The sequence below is a fragment of the Symsagittifera roscoffensis genome, chromosome 7, assembly GCF_963678635.1.
Source record: "Symsagittifera roscoffensis chromosome 7, txSymRosc1.1, whole genome shotgun sequence".
NCBI classification, from domain to species: Eukaryota; Metazoa; Xenacoelomorpha; order Acoela; family Convolutidae; genus Symsagittifera; species Symsagittifera roscoffensis.
Window position 1 is genome coordinate 35,897,019 of NC_087068.1, and position 15,547 is coordinate 35,912,565.

Below are 15,547 nucleotides of genomic sequence, written 5' to 3' on the forward strand. Positions count from 1 at the left end.
TCCTGTATGGATGTGAACCCTGGCCAGTCAAGGCATCCGATACTCAACGCCTCGACTCCTTCAACTGCAGATGCCTGAGAAACCTTGGTGCTCCGACAGACACCATGAGTTCCACCGTACAACAAAGACGCCTCAAATGGCTAGGGCACACCCTACGCATGGAACCCAACATGATACCCAACGCATGCCTGGAATTTGAGAAAGCCGACAACTGGAAGATACCCCCCGGTGGAGTAAAGAACTCATGGAGACGGTTAGTGAAGAAGGAACTCCGCCCATTCTTGAAACCCCAAAAAATGACCCACAAGAACTGGGAGGCAAGCTGTTTCGATTTGGCCAAAGATACTGCACTGAACAGGCCGCAGTGGAAAGCAATTGTGAGAGATATACATATGGCGGGCAATGGGCAGTAATGCTCGAAAACGCCCTACGACGACGACGACGACTGACTTTTCAATAGCCGCATGGAGTCCATATACGCAAGGCCTGATGAAATCAGAGATACTTTTACCAATCTAATGAGTTGTGTGATCAATGTAGAACTCACCGAAAATAAAGGAAACGAATTAGAGTTAGTTCTGAATGTCTAAAAGCTGTTTTAAAACATGACACTTAAGTAATTGCATAGTTCTGATGAGGTTAATTTCAACAATAATTTACCTGAAAATTGTAAACGAAAGGAATAGTTGACCTCCATGGTCCAAGGCTCACTTTTTTGTTGTGTCTTAATGAAGAGACGGTGTCAAAATGTGGCCAAACCGCGTAAATTCTCATCAATATAAAAACTCTGAAATCTAGTTCTCAAACGTAAAAGTTTGTGAAGTTAAAAGTAAAATAAAGCGCATAACCCACAACATCGTGCAAAACTCAGCGACTAAAAAAAATTGAATTAAAAAACTATAGGAAAGATTTGCACGAAAATTAGTGAAATAAAAACCAAAAAACTATGACAACAAGAGCAACAGCTTGTGCACGGAAACCGTACCTGAACAAAAGTGCCCTTTTTGTATAATTTATGTTTTTTGACACTCAATTACACTAAGATGGGAAAGTGTAGTTGAGCTGTCTTTTTTAAACATACTTCTGTTGGCAAGTAACACTCATCAATCCTTGCACACTCACCTTTTAATAGCCGCATGGAGTCCATTTCTTCGGCCGCTAAATTGCAGACTTCATTTATGGTGCCAACTAATGCATCCAGCTGCTTCTTTGTGAGAGTAACGGTTTCCTCGTTATTCTCTGCATTATTCTTCATTCTGGTTGCTACTGGTTTCGCCACAGTTTTTGGCTTAGCTTGAGTGTTTTTTATATCTTCAGCTCTATAGCAAGCATCAGAAATGATAAATTATATTTGAAACAAACTTTTACAGTAGGAATATCACACATAATTCGAAATCAGCGAAAGCTTACTTTTCTGTGTCAACCTGTTTTACAACGGGTTTCTTTTTAACAGGCGGCTGAACGACTTTCCCTCGCGCACCTCTCGGGGCTACTGAAATAAAAATGAGACCAAATAAAAAAAAACTTAAATAAACACTATTTAACTTTGTTACTCATTATTACTCTCGCGACATTAGTCGAAAAAACGAAACAAGCAAATTATTCGGCTACCATTTCAATATAATATCCTATCTGCTAACTTCTTTTGAAACAAGAATTTTGAGTATTGAGGTTCACCTACTTCCAGATGGCAGCATGATTTGGAGTTGTCCATTATTTGAAGCCAAAAGCAATCCTTGCCTAAAACGATACTATTGAACTCATTTTTCCGAATTTCATGAAGAAGATGTGTTTCGAAATAAAAATCCAAATTAAAATTCAATAAAAATAACGAACCCTAAGTTGACACTTGGAGGCTCTTTCATTGTAATCTGAAAGAAATTAGTTGCTGTTTTCAGCTGCTTAGGTAAATCAGAAGATCAGAAGGTCGAAAGTAACTGTAACATTCGCCCAAATACTACACAGCGACGGAGCTTAGAAAAAGTACCTATTAACGACAGGCAGGCGTCAGTTACCTTAATCCTACTCGTTTTTCACCGTCTCGACCTTGCCAGTTGATTTTCTGGTCTGTTTAGGGCTAAGTAAAAAGTTACTATTTTTAGGCCATCAGTCAAACGAATTTTGATCAGCTTTCGTTTACATGCGAACACAACCACATAGCTGAGTCTCGGATCCTCAGACTACGTGATTGTCATTAAAAACACGGCTCGAACAACCTATTTTAACATGTTTTTGTGTGACAGTTCTATATTAAATCCATTGGAGATGGATTGACCCTTTCCTCTTTCTAGCTACTCATATTCTAATATATCAAATAATACCGGTGTTAATTCAGACTTCTACGACATCCAAGTAGCTACAAAGTCAGTTTTATATAGTCCTTTCACGTAAAACAGTCTCTGGGGGACCAAGCCTCCGCTCCCGTAATCTTCCTGAGATAACGTTCTTATCTCTTCCAATTTGTGGCACGGGAGGGTTCCGTGGAATATTCCTTCCCCACTGAAGCTTCCTTCTCCGCCAATTTCCGCTGCTAAGAGTCTTATCGTGTGTTGTTGCCACGATAAGAGGCTTCGTTTTTTTCGTCTCTTGTGCGACCGTTTTCCACAATATTTTTCGTTGTTCTGTTTTTTCGTCGTTTTCAGTCAAAATGGCCGTCTTTTTTGTATTTCTGAGAAATATCCACTCTTCAATCGAAATTTTAAAAATAAAAATTCAAGAATGTTCCTACCCTCCTTCGCAATACTTTTTCGTTCCTGAGGCCTTTATTCGTTTTTTTTCGTGTCGTCGGAAGGTTGCGCTGTGTCAATCTGGCAGAATGGCACATACTCCCCGGACAAGTCCCCATCAATGTCCCTATTGATCGCATAACACCGGGTTATCGTCAAGTAGTGTTCCAGTTCTCTGTAATCAATCTAACAAATCGCATAAGAAAATGAAATTTATCTACTCCACCTCAACTCACTACGTATTCACAAATGGCATCATACTACATTTCACTGCTTTTCAACATTTTCACAAAATTCGCATCATGAGGAGTGTCCTAGATAAAATTTCTTTTCTGACTACTTTCTTCGTCTTGCCATAAAACTTCTTTTTGCTCTTTGTGATTAAAAAATGGGACGTGGCACGGCCACGCACCCGTTAAAATTAACTTAACATCACTCACCAAGTATAATCAGTTATTTATGCGGTCTTTCAATATTAAAACTAAGAAACTCTGTGGCTAGGAAAGTTATTGAGTCACTCACCCTTCTCGAGCGAGTTTACCCAAACTTACCATGTCGCCACACAGTGAAATTGTGTCTTACACAGGTTAAAAACTTCAGTCATGTTTAAATAGGTAAATATACTCACCTATGTTCTATATATATATATATATACATAAATAGTACAACTAAAATTCTCTTTCAACAATTTTAACAATTGTAACAATTTTCAAAGTTTGGTTTGACCAAACTAAATCAAAACAAAAAATTTAACAAGTTCAATAATCAAAACTTGGTTGATTGGTTCGAGTTTTAACACACAAAGACAATCAAGTTTTCTCTCCTTCTCTTTTCTTCTTTGCTCACGTCTTCACTTGTTCTCTTCGTTCATCATCTTCATTCCATCGCTTCTCCATCCTGATTTTCAGCTTCGCTGTCTTCTAGGACTTTCTCCAGCATGTCCATGGAGTTGCGGGCCGTGCCCCAACTCTCCTGTTCCAACAGCCTCGGTTTGCAACAAGGTAGCAAGTCCACATTCACCTTTTGCTCCCGGTTCCTGCAAAAGCTGTTGTGAAGAGATAGGCTCACATTTATTTCTAGGTCAACTCTTAAGACCTCTTTCTTCTCATCTTCAGTTACACAAGGCGCTCCAGCTACTCGCTTCACCGCCGTGGTGACCGCGTTTCTGTGCGTCAGGAATGCTCTCTTATAGGCTCCCGGTCCTATATCTAGCTGGAAAGATTGATAGGCTTCCGTGTTCCTCGACATGTGACGCTTCGCGCGTTCATACATCCATGATGTCATCACCGCACGGAACCAAGGCATCAATCTTTGCTTTGACCATATTCTTTCAATGGCTTTGGGTATTCTCAGAACCTTGCAGGTGGTTCTGAAAAGATCCAATTCACGACTCATCTTCACGTTGCTCAGCTGCTCAGGAGTCGGCACGGCCGTCTCCTGTTCACTCGTGTCCGCGTTAGCCTCCAACCATCTCACTGCCAGCATGGCACTAACCACCACGATTGACACCTGTTGATTCTGATCGGGCAACTCCGTAGAGTACAACTCCTCCACGTCCCATACTAGCATCAGATTCCCGCGTTTGGGGTACCACAACGTCTGCGCCAAGCAGTGGCAAGGATACTCCCCATGGGTTCTCACTATGTTCCTTCGGGTCCGATACCCTGAGGCCCCCAGCAACGGTTCCACCTCCATCAGGATTCTGTGTAAATCGTCTTTCTCTTGTATGGTGGGGAATTCAGTGGGTAACGCTCCACTCGCTTTCTGCTTCTGGAACTCACTCACATTACCTTCGTTCAATCTCATGAACTCTTCACCCACTACATCTTGCAACTCGCCTTCAGATCTCTTCGGGACTGCCCGAAAGATCTTTGCCAACAAATCAAATGACATCTCCGACATTCTGGCCAACCTCAGGCACTTTGGCACAGAGAGAAGTTGGTCAATCAACACCTGCTGCGTCCTCGCATCCATCACCACCATGTGTGTAGGATACCTACTATTGCAATATGGTGCGGAGCTTGAACCCACCAGATATTTTGAACCAGTAGGTTTATGATAGGCTTCACTATCTTTCAGATTCATTTCGTTCTCCAGAACTTCTCGCCAGCCCCTGATCTTCTGCTCTGTCTGCAATGCTCCAGGGAACACTTCCACGCTGAGGGACGTCACTAGCTCATGGGCACGCTCCAGGCGCTCAAGCGATTCTATCGAACTCGTCATGCTACAAAATCCCAAGGCTGTGATCAAATTTACATCCGTCAGCCCATGACAGTCCGCGACCAACTCCATGCCACTCTTATCCGACATGCTCAATCTTCCGTACAATCGTGCCAGTTGTCGATGCTGCTCGCTCAGCGTAATCAGGCAGTGTCCCAAATTGCAAACATGTCCTTCCATCCCACTATGTTGAGCCAAGCATGTGCCTTGCTTCAACCAATTGCTCGATGGACTTTCCTCGGATAGCTCCGTGGATGGGTTGCTCTTCCGCTTCGTCAACCTCATGGCCAGCAAATGGTGTATCATGGCCAGATCATGTAAACTCGCCTCATCATCCAGAACTAACGTGATATCCGCCGTCATGTCCCAGATTAAACCGGCGTTAGGATGAGGACACCAAGAAGGCTTCATGAGTTCCCACATCGTTACTAGACTGGTTTTCAAGGGACCGTCCCAAGAACCATAATCAAACTCACTTGCCCCTTTAGCTCGGGAACCGAGGGTTCGACCATTCGTTCTTCCAAGATAAATCCCAGCTTGGGTTGTTCCACCATCAGCATTCCAGTTTCTTTAATCCGTTCAATCCAGAAATTGAGTACTATGACTTGCTCATAGTCGAAGTACGCTTCCCTGGCTTCTTCATTCACGAAGGGATTATACGCCATCCCCGGTATGCCCGACACATATTGGAACGACTTCAGTCTCCCTAGTGTTGCAAAGTCTTTTTGTCCCTTGACTGCTTCAATCAACTCCCGGCTCACTTTCAATTCTTTGTTGGAATATCTTCTCACTTCTTCCAACTTGCGATAGCTCTCCATGTCATTCGACTCCTTATTTGGTACAGTCAACGGCATATCCTGATATAGTTCCAGGAGTGCCCTAAGGAAGTTCCTTTCGCAATCAACTCCCTTATGCCGAATGATCTTTATACATTCTCCCAAAACAGGAGTGGGGATACGATCCACCACGAACCTGACAAAGCAAAGGGCATCCTTACGCTTAGCCCATGCTATCGCAGAATCGTCTTTCGAAATCAACGCTCGCAGAGCTTCCATCAACTCCAGCTCCTGTTCCCGTGATTTCGAATCATTACTGGCTTCATATTCCGCCTTCTTGATGCCCATCAAGCACCAAGCCAACCGTACTTGCTAGTCAGTTCTCGTGCACGGATGAGCCAGGTACGCTGCCACCGTCGCAGGTGCATGCATCGTCTCGTCGAAGTATCTCTGGAGGGCCGCCCTCCAGGAAATTTCTAGTAGTTTTTCCAATCCGATTTCGTTCGCTTCAGAGGACATTACCGTGCCGTATTCTTTCCGATTTAAGTTTGAATTCTCCGTAAGCTCTTTCAGATATTCCTGCATGGCTCGCTTCTCGCTCCAAGCCATCAGGTGCCATCTCGCGGAGTTTCTCGCTTTCAACATCTCCACATAACCCCTTGCTGGATCTCCCATGTGGACCGATTCCGGCACAGTGACTCGACTGTACTCGACCACGTCGAGTTGTCCTTCCAGTTTCAACTTGGCCATGTTGGTCCGCTAGGGCCTGTAATCTTCAAGTCCTCCAGATCCACATTGACTGATTTAGTGTCTGCCAGGGTTCGTGCTGTTTTCTTTGATCTCACGGCTGTCGTAGTCAGACCTGCCAAGAGCATAGGGGGTATCAGATTCTCTTTTTCTCCCCCTGTCAGTGTTGCACCATCTCCTTGCCCGCTCTCGCCTGAACGACCTGCGCTCGTTAAAGAGGCCACCACTGCGCTGGCTTTCGACTTCACCACTCTCGAGTTCACGGCTCGACTTCCTGTCTTCCCTTTTAGTCGCTTCAGCCCCTTCCTGGCTCGTCTGACAGGTAATTTCTTTGCAACCTGCTGATCATCGGCACTGTCTTCTGTTACTGACTCGGTCAGAACAACCGACTCCATGGAGTTCACTATTTTCTCCAGGACCTCACGCATGATGGGTTGGTTCAATCCCACCTTCATTATGGACTGCGTCCCATATCGTCGTATCACGTCCCATGATCTTTCCATGAAATTCACTCGGCTCCAGGTTGCCCCTGTCTTGCCTTCTAACTCACTTTGATATCTCTCCCATTCCTCTTCCGGCAGCGTACTCAGGAAGGATAACCTCATTGATTCTTCGATTTTTCTCCTCCTCGGTGACTCATGGAGCAATCTTTGCGGATCCCTGCTTCGGCATTCTCTCGCCTGGCGTATTGGGTCCATCGGGGATAAGTCGGCCGACGCCTCCTTTGTAGGGGACATGAAAGAAGATGGCGTCATTAGCAATAGACTCCCATCGACTTCCCCATCGTCGTCTTCACCGAACCGATATTCTAGCAAGTCTCTCTCCAACGCTCCTAGATCCGTCTCACCCGGTTTTCCCGTTTTTCCCTCGATGTCGTTATCGTTATCGTCCTGATCCATCAATTCATCGTCACCTGCATCAGGTTTCGGCTTGGGTCCTGAAGGGCCTTGTCGTGAGTCTATGCCCGAGTCCGGCCGAGCCGGTACGGTCATGTCTCCTGCGTGATAAAACAATTCATCGTTCACCAGGAATTCTACGGACTCCTCGCCATGTGGTGCCAGGTCCTCTATCGTTATGTATGAGCCTCCTCTGCTCTCCTTTGCCACTTCCAGCATCACTACTTTCGCTTCTCCTGACCACTTCAGTCTTGATAAGTCATCTGTGGGAGTATACACTTCGTTCCACATTTCAGCCGAGACCTCTGGTCTCCTGGAAGGTAGTGCCTTGATCTTTTTCCTACTCCAAGCATCAGGAAATGAGAAGTCAAACGTGTGCGCGGCTGCAACATTCCAGCCGATGAAGCGCGGCTCCATCCCTTCACTCCACTTCAGCATTCTCTTCTCTGCATCACGAGCTGCTCCGATGCGAGGGGCAATGATGGGAGATGTGAGTCCCAACAACATCCTCCTTATCGGTGGATATCGAGGGCATTGGTCCGGCAGCGGCCTGGACCCAGAAAGCCACGCTTGCTGGTTCTCTTTCGCGTGTGCATAGGCCTCTGGTAAGAGTGGGACTCCCATAGCCGCTCCTGTATCCTTCACTACTGGTCTCAAATTCCAAAGCTTCGGGTTAAACTGGATGTGAGAAAGGTCCTCACGGCCCATTCGGCACTTGAAGTGGTTGTTGAAATCCATCAACACCCAACCTGGCTCCGCTATTCTTCCGAACAGCCTATCGTCGCTGGCCAGCCCTCTCAGCTCCCTCTGCTCTACCCAATTCAGCACGGAACAGTCCACGACTGAGACCAGGTTGACATACAACACAGAATTCCTGTATGCCTTGACTTGCACGTCCGGGAACGCGAAAGACATCACCGGTCCATACACCACCGTGACGAATTCCCGCAGTCCGTGAATCAGAGCCAACGGGTCGATCCGCATCATGACAGCCAAATCTGTCAGCAAGGGCATGCCACAATATTGCTTACACTCACCCGCATCCGTCGCCACATTATCTTCTCCCGTGACGCTTCTGTTCTGTTGCAAGAGATATTGGAGCAGGAGAGTCCTCCAGTCTTTCATCTTCCTGAGCGAGGCGGTTTCCAACTGCGCATTGAACTCACCACTTGGTCCCTGGAGTTGTTCAGGGTAACGCAACAGCACCAGCAAATCACCCAGTCGACCGTAGGTCATCGCAATCAGAGTCAGGAGTCCATCCAATCTCAAATCTACCAACGCTTGGGTGAAGAGATTCGCCGGTCCCTTCACGAAATTTTCATGACCAAATGTCACGTATAAGGCTAATATCAGGCCAATCGACAACTTCCTGATGTCCTTGACGAAACTCGCGATCAGGTTCCGGGATGCCCTAGGATAGCACGTCGACAGGAAGGATGGCGTCCATCCCACTCCCATTCCACCCAAGATGGCATCCGATCGTTCATACTGTGCCCTCGTGGCTAGCACGTCAGCTTGGAACTTGTCCAGCGACATCGTGTTTACGTCCTGCATCAATTTCAACATCATGCCCCAGGCTAACTCCCGGGCATCAACCAAGTTCTTCAGATACACGTGTATCTCTTTTATCACTGCCGGCGCATGCTTGAACGCGTCCTCACCCAAGGTGCACAGCCTTGGTGACAAGTACAACCATACGTTGTTGTGCGGCTTCGTGCGCAAAGCCATTGCCATGAGATCTTCTTCCGCTGATGTCGTGTTCTTCCTGACTGTCCTATCCTGCTCATTCTCGGCCTGATCCATCTGTCTGAACCAGAGATCATCAGCCACCTGTTGTATTAATAGATGATCGTCATCTACGCCTGGTCTTAACTTCAGCAATCTGGCAAAGTTGGACAGCTCCAACCCCAGAACCTCATCTAGCACCAACCGAGTTGTGCTACAATCTTTGAGTCCCTGTATAGCATTGGAAATGTCAGCCCAAACGGCGGGAAGCTCAAATCGGGACGGGTAGTAATTGTCTGGGTCTACCACTCTGTTCGGGGCAGGAATTATCACGTTGAACCTCCCCTCTGCTATCGTTGTGACCATCTTGTACACAAATTGAAGGGGTTCTGGCAATGCAGCGCACCCTGGTGACAACACAAAGACCACCTTCACTACATTTTGGGTGAAACGTTGTTTTGCTGCTGTTTCTACCTCAGCCATCGCCGAGAGCAATGTCATTATCGCCTTCCCTATGACCTCGTTGCTCGGGATCGACCCATCCGTCAGACGTGTCAACAAGCCCCTGCTTTGCAGATGATAATTTGAGCCTGCAACCACTATCACCTGCGGCTCCATGCTGACCACCCTTCGTACACTTATCATCATGCCTATTGCCTGTCCCCAGTCCAATTTAGGCGCCGTCAAGAAAATCACGTCGGGCCAAAAGAGAGAAGGGGGCGTATAGAGATAATCGGAACTGGCCACAATCAGATACTTGGCAGCTTTCATATCTAAGGGATCATAAGCTGCAAACAGGCCGTCGCCTATTGGGGCCTTCAGTTTCCCATATCTCTTGTCATCTCCATCCACCGTGGTCGTTCGGGGGTAGTCCCTCGAATACTCGTCAGGCGTCTGACCGGGTGGTTTAGCAAATTGCCTGTACATCTTGTGATGCTTGTTATTGGGCTTGTTATCTGCCTGAAACTTGCCCTTGCGAGCAGGTGGTGTCAGTTCCCGGGCTCTCTGTCGGACGTCCTTAAGAGACCGGGTGTTCAAAGGTCCAAAGGTATTGTCCTGAGGCAACCCATTCAAGTCTGCATGCCGGAGCGTAGTCGTAGAGCTGAACTGCTCCTGCTCTGCTAGCAGCCAATCCACGCCCGGTATCCGATATAGTCGCGACACTGTGGGACTTTCTCCGCCAATCATTTTCATTGCGTCCTCTCGACACGTCAAGGTATTCATGTTCAACTTCGTGGACATGTCCGTCTTGTACTGTCCCCAATGACTAGGGTCTGATCGGTTCCAAAGCAGCACGCTGCCTGGTTCAACTCCCTCCGCTGGCACGGCGCTCGTAGACGGTCCTGCTGCTGAAGCAGGGTTTGCCGTGGCGGCGGATCGTTCCTCCTAGACACGGTCTGGGAGTTATTCCTGTTCTGAACCACTGATCTCCCGAGTCGGCTTTCAAGCGGTTGTGTTCTGGGAGGAGGAGCAGTCCCTAGCCTCTCTCTTACGTTTGAGCTCGGAGCGATGGGTGTGGCTGCCTGCAGCCGTCTCCATTGCCAAGGGCCCTAGTCGGTTGACGAGGGATTCGGGCACGCTTGCCCTTATTCTACTTCCTCCGGTCGAGCTGGTCCGAGCCAGAGAACTGGTCGCCCTCGACTTCTGCTCCACTTCCCTCAACTGCGTCTGAAATACATCATTGACCCAGTGTCTCCCTCGTTGGGTGTTGAAATGTATTCCATCTCTGGTAAGCGCGATGTGATCAATCATGCGCAGCATGTTCTCGAGATCCAGAAGTCGCAGCTCGCCAGGGTTGTTTCCCACCAGATTGCGGATCATTTCATTCCACCGTGTCACGTTGCCATTCATGAAATCTGCCACTGTGGTGCCCACCAGCGGGTTTTGTGGTATCGTGCACAGCACCACAAACCTAAGCCTGTACTTCTCCTTCAGTTCATTCAGGAGGCATACCAACAGAGGCTCCCACTTGCTCTCCAGAGTCACTGGGGCTCTCGAGAAGTCGTTGGTTCCCAGCATTATCACCAGCGTATCCAGGTGATCCTCGCTCTGGAATTCCATCACATCTTGATGACCTGAGCCACTGAGGCTCCTCCAAAGGACAGAGTGGTAGTCTGACCATAGACGAAGATCTCATTCAGATCCCTCACCAAACTGTCTCCTATGATCAAGTGGCGACTCCCTGGGGGAATTACCTGGTCGCTCGTAGCGGGGTTCCAGCTCATGTCATTCAGGCAGGCTCGAGGATGCTCCGCAGCTACTTGCGTGAACTGGTGACGTGTCATCAGATTCTTCCTAATGTCTACCACGCGGGAAATTTGAAAGGTTCTGCCATGCGCTGTCCCCGAGGACACTACCGTGCGGGGTGCTCGCTCCGAGCTATTGGATGAATGATCACGACGTTGGGAAGGAACGATCCTACCCAATGTCCGTCCAGTGGTTCGGTTGATTTCATCCATTGTTGCTCTGGCGACTTGGTTGAACGATTCTTGGAACTGAGGAGCGAGGTAGGTGTCAGAAGGGTCCGGTATTGTGTTCCTTTGACTTGAAGCAGACGGTTGTGTCTGCTGAGGAGCCTCGGGCCCTCTCGATGCACGTAAATCCAAAGCCTCAGGCCCTCTCGATGCACACGGCTCCTGTACTCTTGTCCTGGGGCGTGTGTCGCTGGATCCCTCCGAGGATTTCATTGTCGCCAGAACTTCCTGTGACACTTGGCTCACCTTTGCCATATACAGCTCCTTCAGGTGCTTTATTTCATCCTCCTTGTAGGCCACCTGCAGATCTTCATATTTCTTCTTCCATTCGTCTCTTTCTCGAGCTATCGCCCTATACTCCTGGAGTTTGGCACACAGCTCGCTCTGATCTCTCTCCTTCTTCTCCAGCGTCTCAATCGTCTCCGACGTCTGGATCTCTACTTCACTCACCCTCACCCTCTTCGGAGGAGGAGCAGCTGTTGGAGAGTCGACCGAATGTGACGGGCCTGGCCCATCACGTTGTCTCTTTGCTCCGATGAGTGGCTGCGCAGGTTGGACGGGTAAGGGCATTTCACCTAGCCGGTGGTCCCTCTGTTCACCTAGTCATGGCTCACGAGCCAGGTCGTGGCCAGACATTTCTCCACGCCGCCATCTCATCAGTCGGTTTCGACCTCTCTCGGCGGTCCCGGACTCACCGAAGGCCAACATCAACACGACTTCTGTAGGGCGATTCCCTCGACTCTCTCGTCCTAATGCATTGAGGAGTGCGACCACAAACATCGCCAGCCCCGGGTCTTCTCGTGTAAAATCACAATCGATCAGCCGCTGATAGATCTCGTCTAGAGTCGCTCCTAGACTCGCTGAGAGGAATTCCATAAGTTCGTTCGTGTCAACCATTTCTTATTGTGTTGATTTTTTTGCTGTCGTGTAGTTTCTTCCTGGTTCGTTCGATTCAATCAATTCAATAAACAATTTCCGATCAATCAAGATCTAAAAAACAAGTCGCGACTTGAAACCATCATTTTTGGATACAACATCATTCAATTCTTTAAAAATCTTCATTGAAATTCTCTTCTCAATTCTGATCTAAAAATTTAGCACCAAGTTGGATCGTCCACCTGTATCTGTGTCAGGGTAGCGCAAATGAGCGCTGTCACCTTGATGACCTTGAGTATTCTAGGTCTTTTATGACACAAAACATATCATAACAATAACTTAACACATAAACATCACACATCTATCTTATCACATAAAAACCTAATCCCTAATATTGTACCGAAAACCTAATCCTAATCTAAAACTTGACACTAATTCTTATCAAGTAACTTAATAAAAACCACTTATCGCCAAACACAATTCCTAGCATATGCTCAGATAGTATTTTTTATGTAAGTAAACCTCTATGTCAGTTTCTGAAAATATCACATGTACAAGTGCGTACAACTCTCTCGGATGTAGCTTTCCCCTATTAGGATCATATACTGGTAACGAGAGAGAGATCACTCCTCTCTCAACCAAAAAATCCCTAAGTCGAGTCAAGGCCAATACCAAGCTCTTTGGATCTACGTGTTGCCTATCAGTGGCCTTGGTAACCAGGAAACACAAATATTTCCCTGGTATCTGTGATGCAACAGGGGGCAGCGCTATCATCCCTCCAACACCAGGCCTCTGTTTCCATAAAAATTCGATGTTCTTATACTCTTTTTTGAAATCAGCCGCTAGTGCTGTTTTGAAGCTTATGTCCGCGGTTATCGCTATAGCGCACGTGCATTCCGTGAGTATGAAATCGCTGTCCGTTATGACGATATTGTTTGAATAATGGTTCGGTAGGTCAAAATACGATTCAAAAATTCGTCCAAAAGGTGGTTTTTTAGCATTCTCGCCCTCTGTCTCTAGTTCTCCGGTTTCTCTTGCCGATTTCAATTTTTTTATTATCAGATTTTCGGTGTGGGTGAGTCCTACCCCACTCCCCGGACAAAAATATCCATCGACGTCCCCGTCGATCGACCAAAGTCTAGGAGATCGAGGTTGGATTGTGGAACACGTAGAGGACCATCTGGTGCGACCCAGTTGGACTCAGTATTGTCATGACTGATGTATTTTATGCCGTCTTTATCGACGTCCTGAATCGTCAGAATCGTCTCTTTTGGATCTGTCGACAGATCATGAAGCCATTCGAGCACGCGCAAGTTCGTTAGTTCTTGCTCATGAGTCTGTTCCGCTTCTTGTTCGAACTCCACTTTCGGTTCTGATCGATCGTCGATCCAATCTTGATCCATATCATTCACCAAGTCGATTTCTTCTAGCATCGCCACTTCGTCCAGTCCCACTAGCGAGTCCATGACGTCACTTATAACTATTCTGTCTACAACGAAATCCTCGCCGTACGGATTGTATTTCTTCTTGTTTTTTCCTCTCTTGCTCTGGCATGTTTTCATGGTGAGTGGAAAGTCAGGCTGTATTCCTTTATCAATTTTGATTTGTTCCCGGCAGTCCCAGTCTTCCTCGGCGTAAGGTAGAGTTTCATCGTCCACCTCTACTCGCTCGGTCAACTCCAGATCCAGTGGTAGGTCGCAATTGTCCACCACCTCATTCCCGTCGTTTTTGTCGCGAGTACCCCTTTCATTCACTTCACAAGCAGGATCCACTATCAAATAGTCTCCCTCTTGCATGTCCGCTGGGATGCACCAGTCCTCTGACGAGGCATTGTGTGGTTTGATATTTTTGTAATGAGCTGCTCTCCCAGTGCTCAATCGATAAAAACGACCTCCTTGGTGCACCTCTGTTATCTGAAATGGACCACGCCATTTCTTTAATAATTTCTTGGTTCCTTTTGGTGGAACCACTTCCTGGAACACCCAGACGTAGTCGCCAACTGAGTAGGCTTTCGTATCGGCTGTATTTTTATCAAACCTCCTTTTTTTGTCTACTTTGCGCCTGTTGCGTGTTCCTCCTGCATAAGTCATTGAGGTCCTGCTGTCTTCTAATAACATCCCGCACATACGTTTGCGGTGCTGTCCTCTTCCACTCATATTCAGGGTAGAAAAACGTCAACGGGAGCGCTTTTTCGTGACCCGTTAGCATCATGTGCGGACTTATTCCCGTGGTGGAATGCTCCGTGCTGTTCTAAGCACCCATCACTTGCGGCAAGTGCTTTCCCAGTCATCCATGTAACGAGAGCAATAGACTCTCAGCATGGATACCAGTGTGCGATTTTGCCTCTCGATTAGGCCATTCGTTTGCAGGTGATAAGTGGTCGAACGCCTGCGCTACCTGCGACCTTTTCATTAACTCCTTCGTGAGATCACCCACGAATGCTTTGCCATTGTCCGATTGGAACGTGATGGGGCAGCCATGCCTCGCTATCCACACATTTATCAAAAGATCGCATGTTTCTTCCGCCAATGCTGTCATGCAGGGTGCTGCCTCCGCATACTTCGTAAAATGGTCGATCATTACCAGCACCTGATTATAGCCCGTTGCTGTCATGCAGATTTTCTGATGATCAATTTGCACCACTTCGTTGAAACCTGACGACTCTATTGACTGTAGGGGGAACCTTAGTTTCCTGGGATCCTTCGCCTGCTGACGTGACAGGCATGCGGCGATCCACTTCTCACAAGCCTTCTTCAATCCCGGCCATTCGAATTGTTTCTGTATCCTGTTATACACTTTGTCCACGCCTTGATGGCCCATCCGATCATGTGAGCGAAAGAGCAATTCGGACTGGTACAACTGTGGTAACACTATTGAATTGTATTTATAGAGGACCTTGTCCTCCTCTTTTCGTTTACAGGCTACGATCCCGTCCTTATTCAGGTACAACAAGTCGTTTCGCTCCAGGTAGAATTGCTTCAAGATCTTGTAGCTGTCTTCTTCCAAGTCTCCCTTGTCAGGTGCTCTATTCTCGATCCATCTCTTCAGACTGCTCGTCATTCTATCATTTCGTTGAGCCCTTAGGAGATCCGACAGCCTGTACCTGG

At 47.3% G+C, this 15,547-nt stretch overlaps 1 protein-coding gene across 5 annotated transcripts in view; it reads right to left on the reverse strand.

Moving 5' to 3' along the window:
* LOC134851782 (coiled-coil domain-containing protein 66-like) overlaps window positions 1-15,547 on the reverse strand; it is a 263,446-nt gene that overhangs the window by 17,069 nt on the left and 230,830 nt on the right. For all 5 annotated transcript variants that reach the window (XM_063868012.1, XM_063868013.1, XM_063868011.1 and 2 more), the window contains exons 2-5: window positions 1,837-1,872; window positions 1,682-1,740; window positions 1,411-1,492; window positions 1,123-1,319 (exon numbers count right to left, since the gene is read on the reverse strand). In XM_063868012.1, the coding sequence (XP_063724082.1) occupies window positions 1,123-1,319; window positions 1,411-1,492; window positions 1,682-1,740; window positions 1,837-1,865 (367 nt within the window). In that variant the 5' untranslated portion in view covers window positions 1,866-1,872. The remainder of the gene's footprint in view (window positions 1-1,122; window positions 1,320-1,410; window positions 1,493-1,681; window positions 1,741-1,836; window positions 1,873-15,547) is intronic.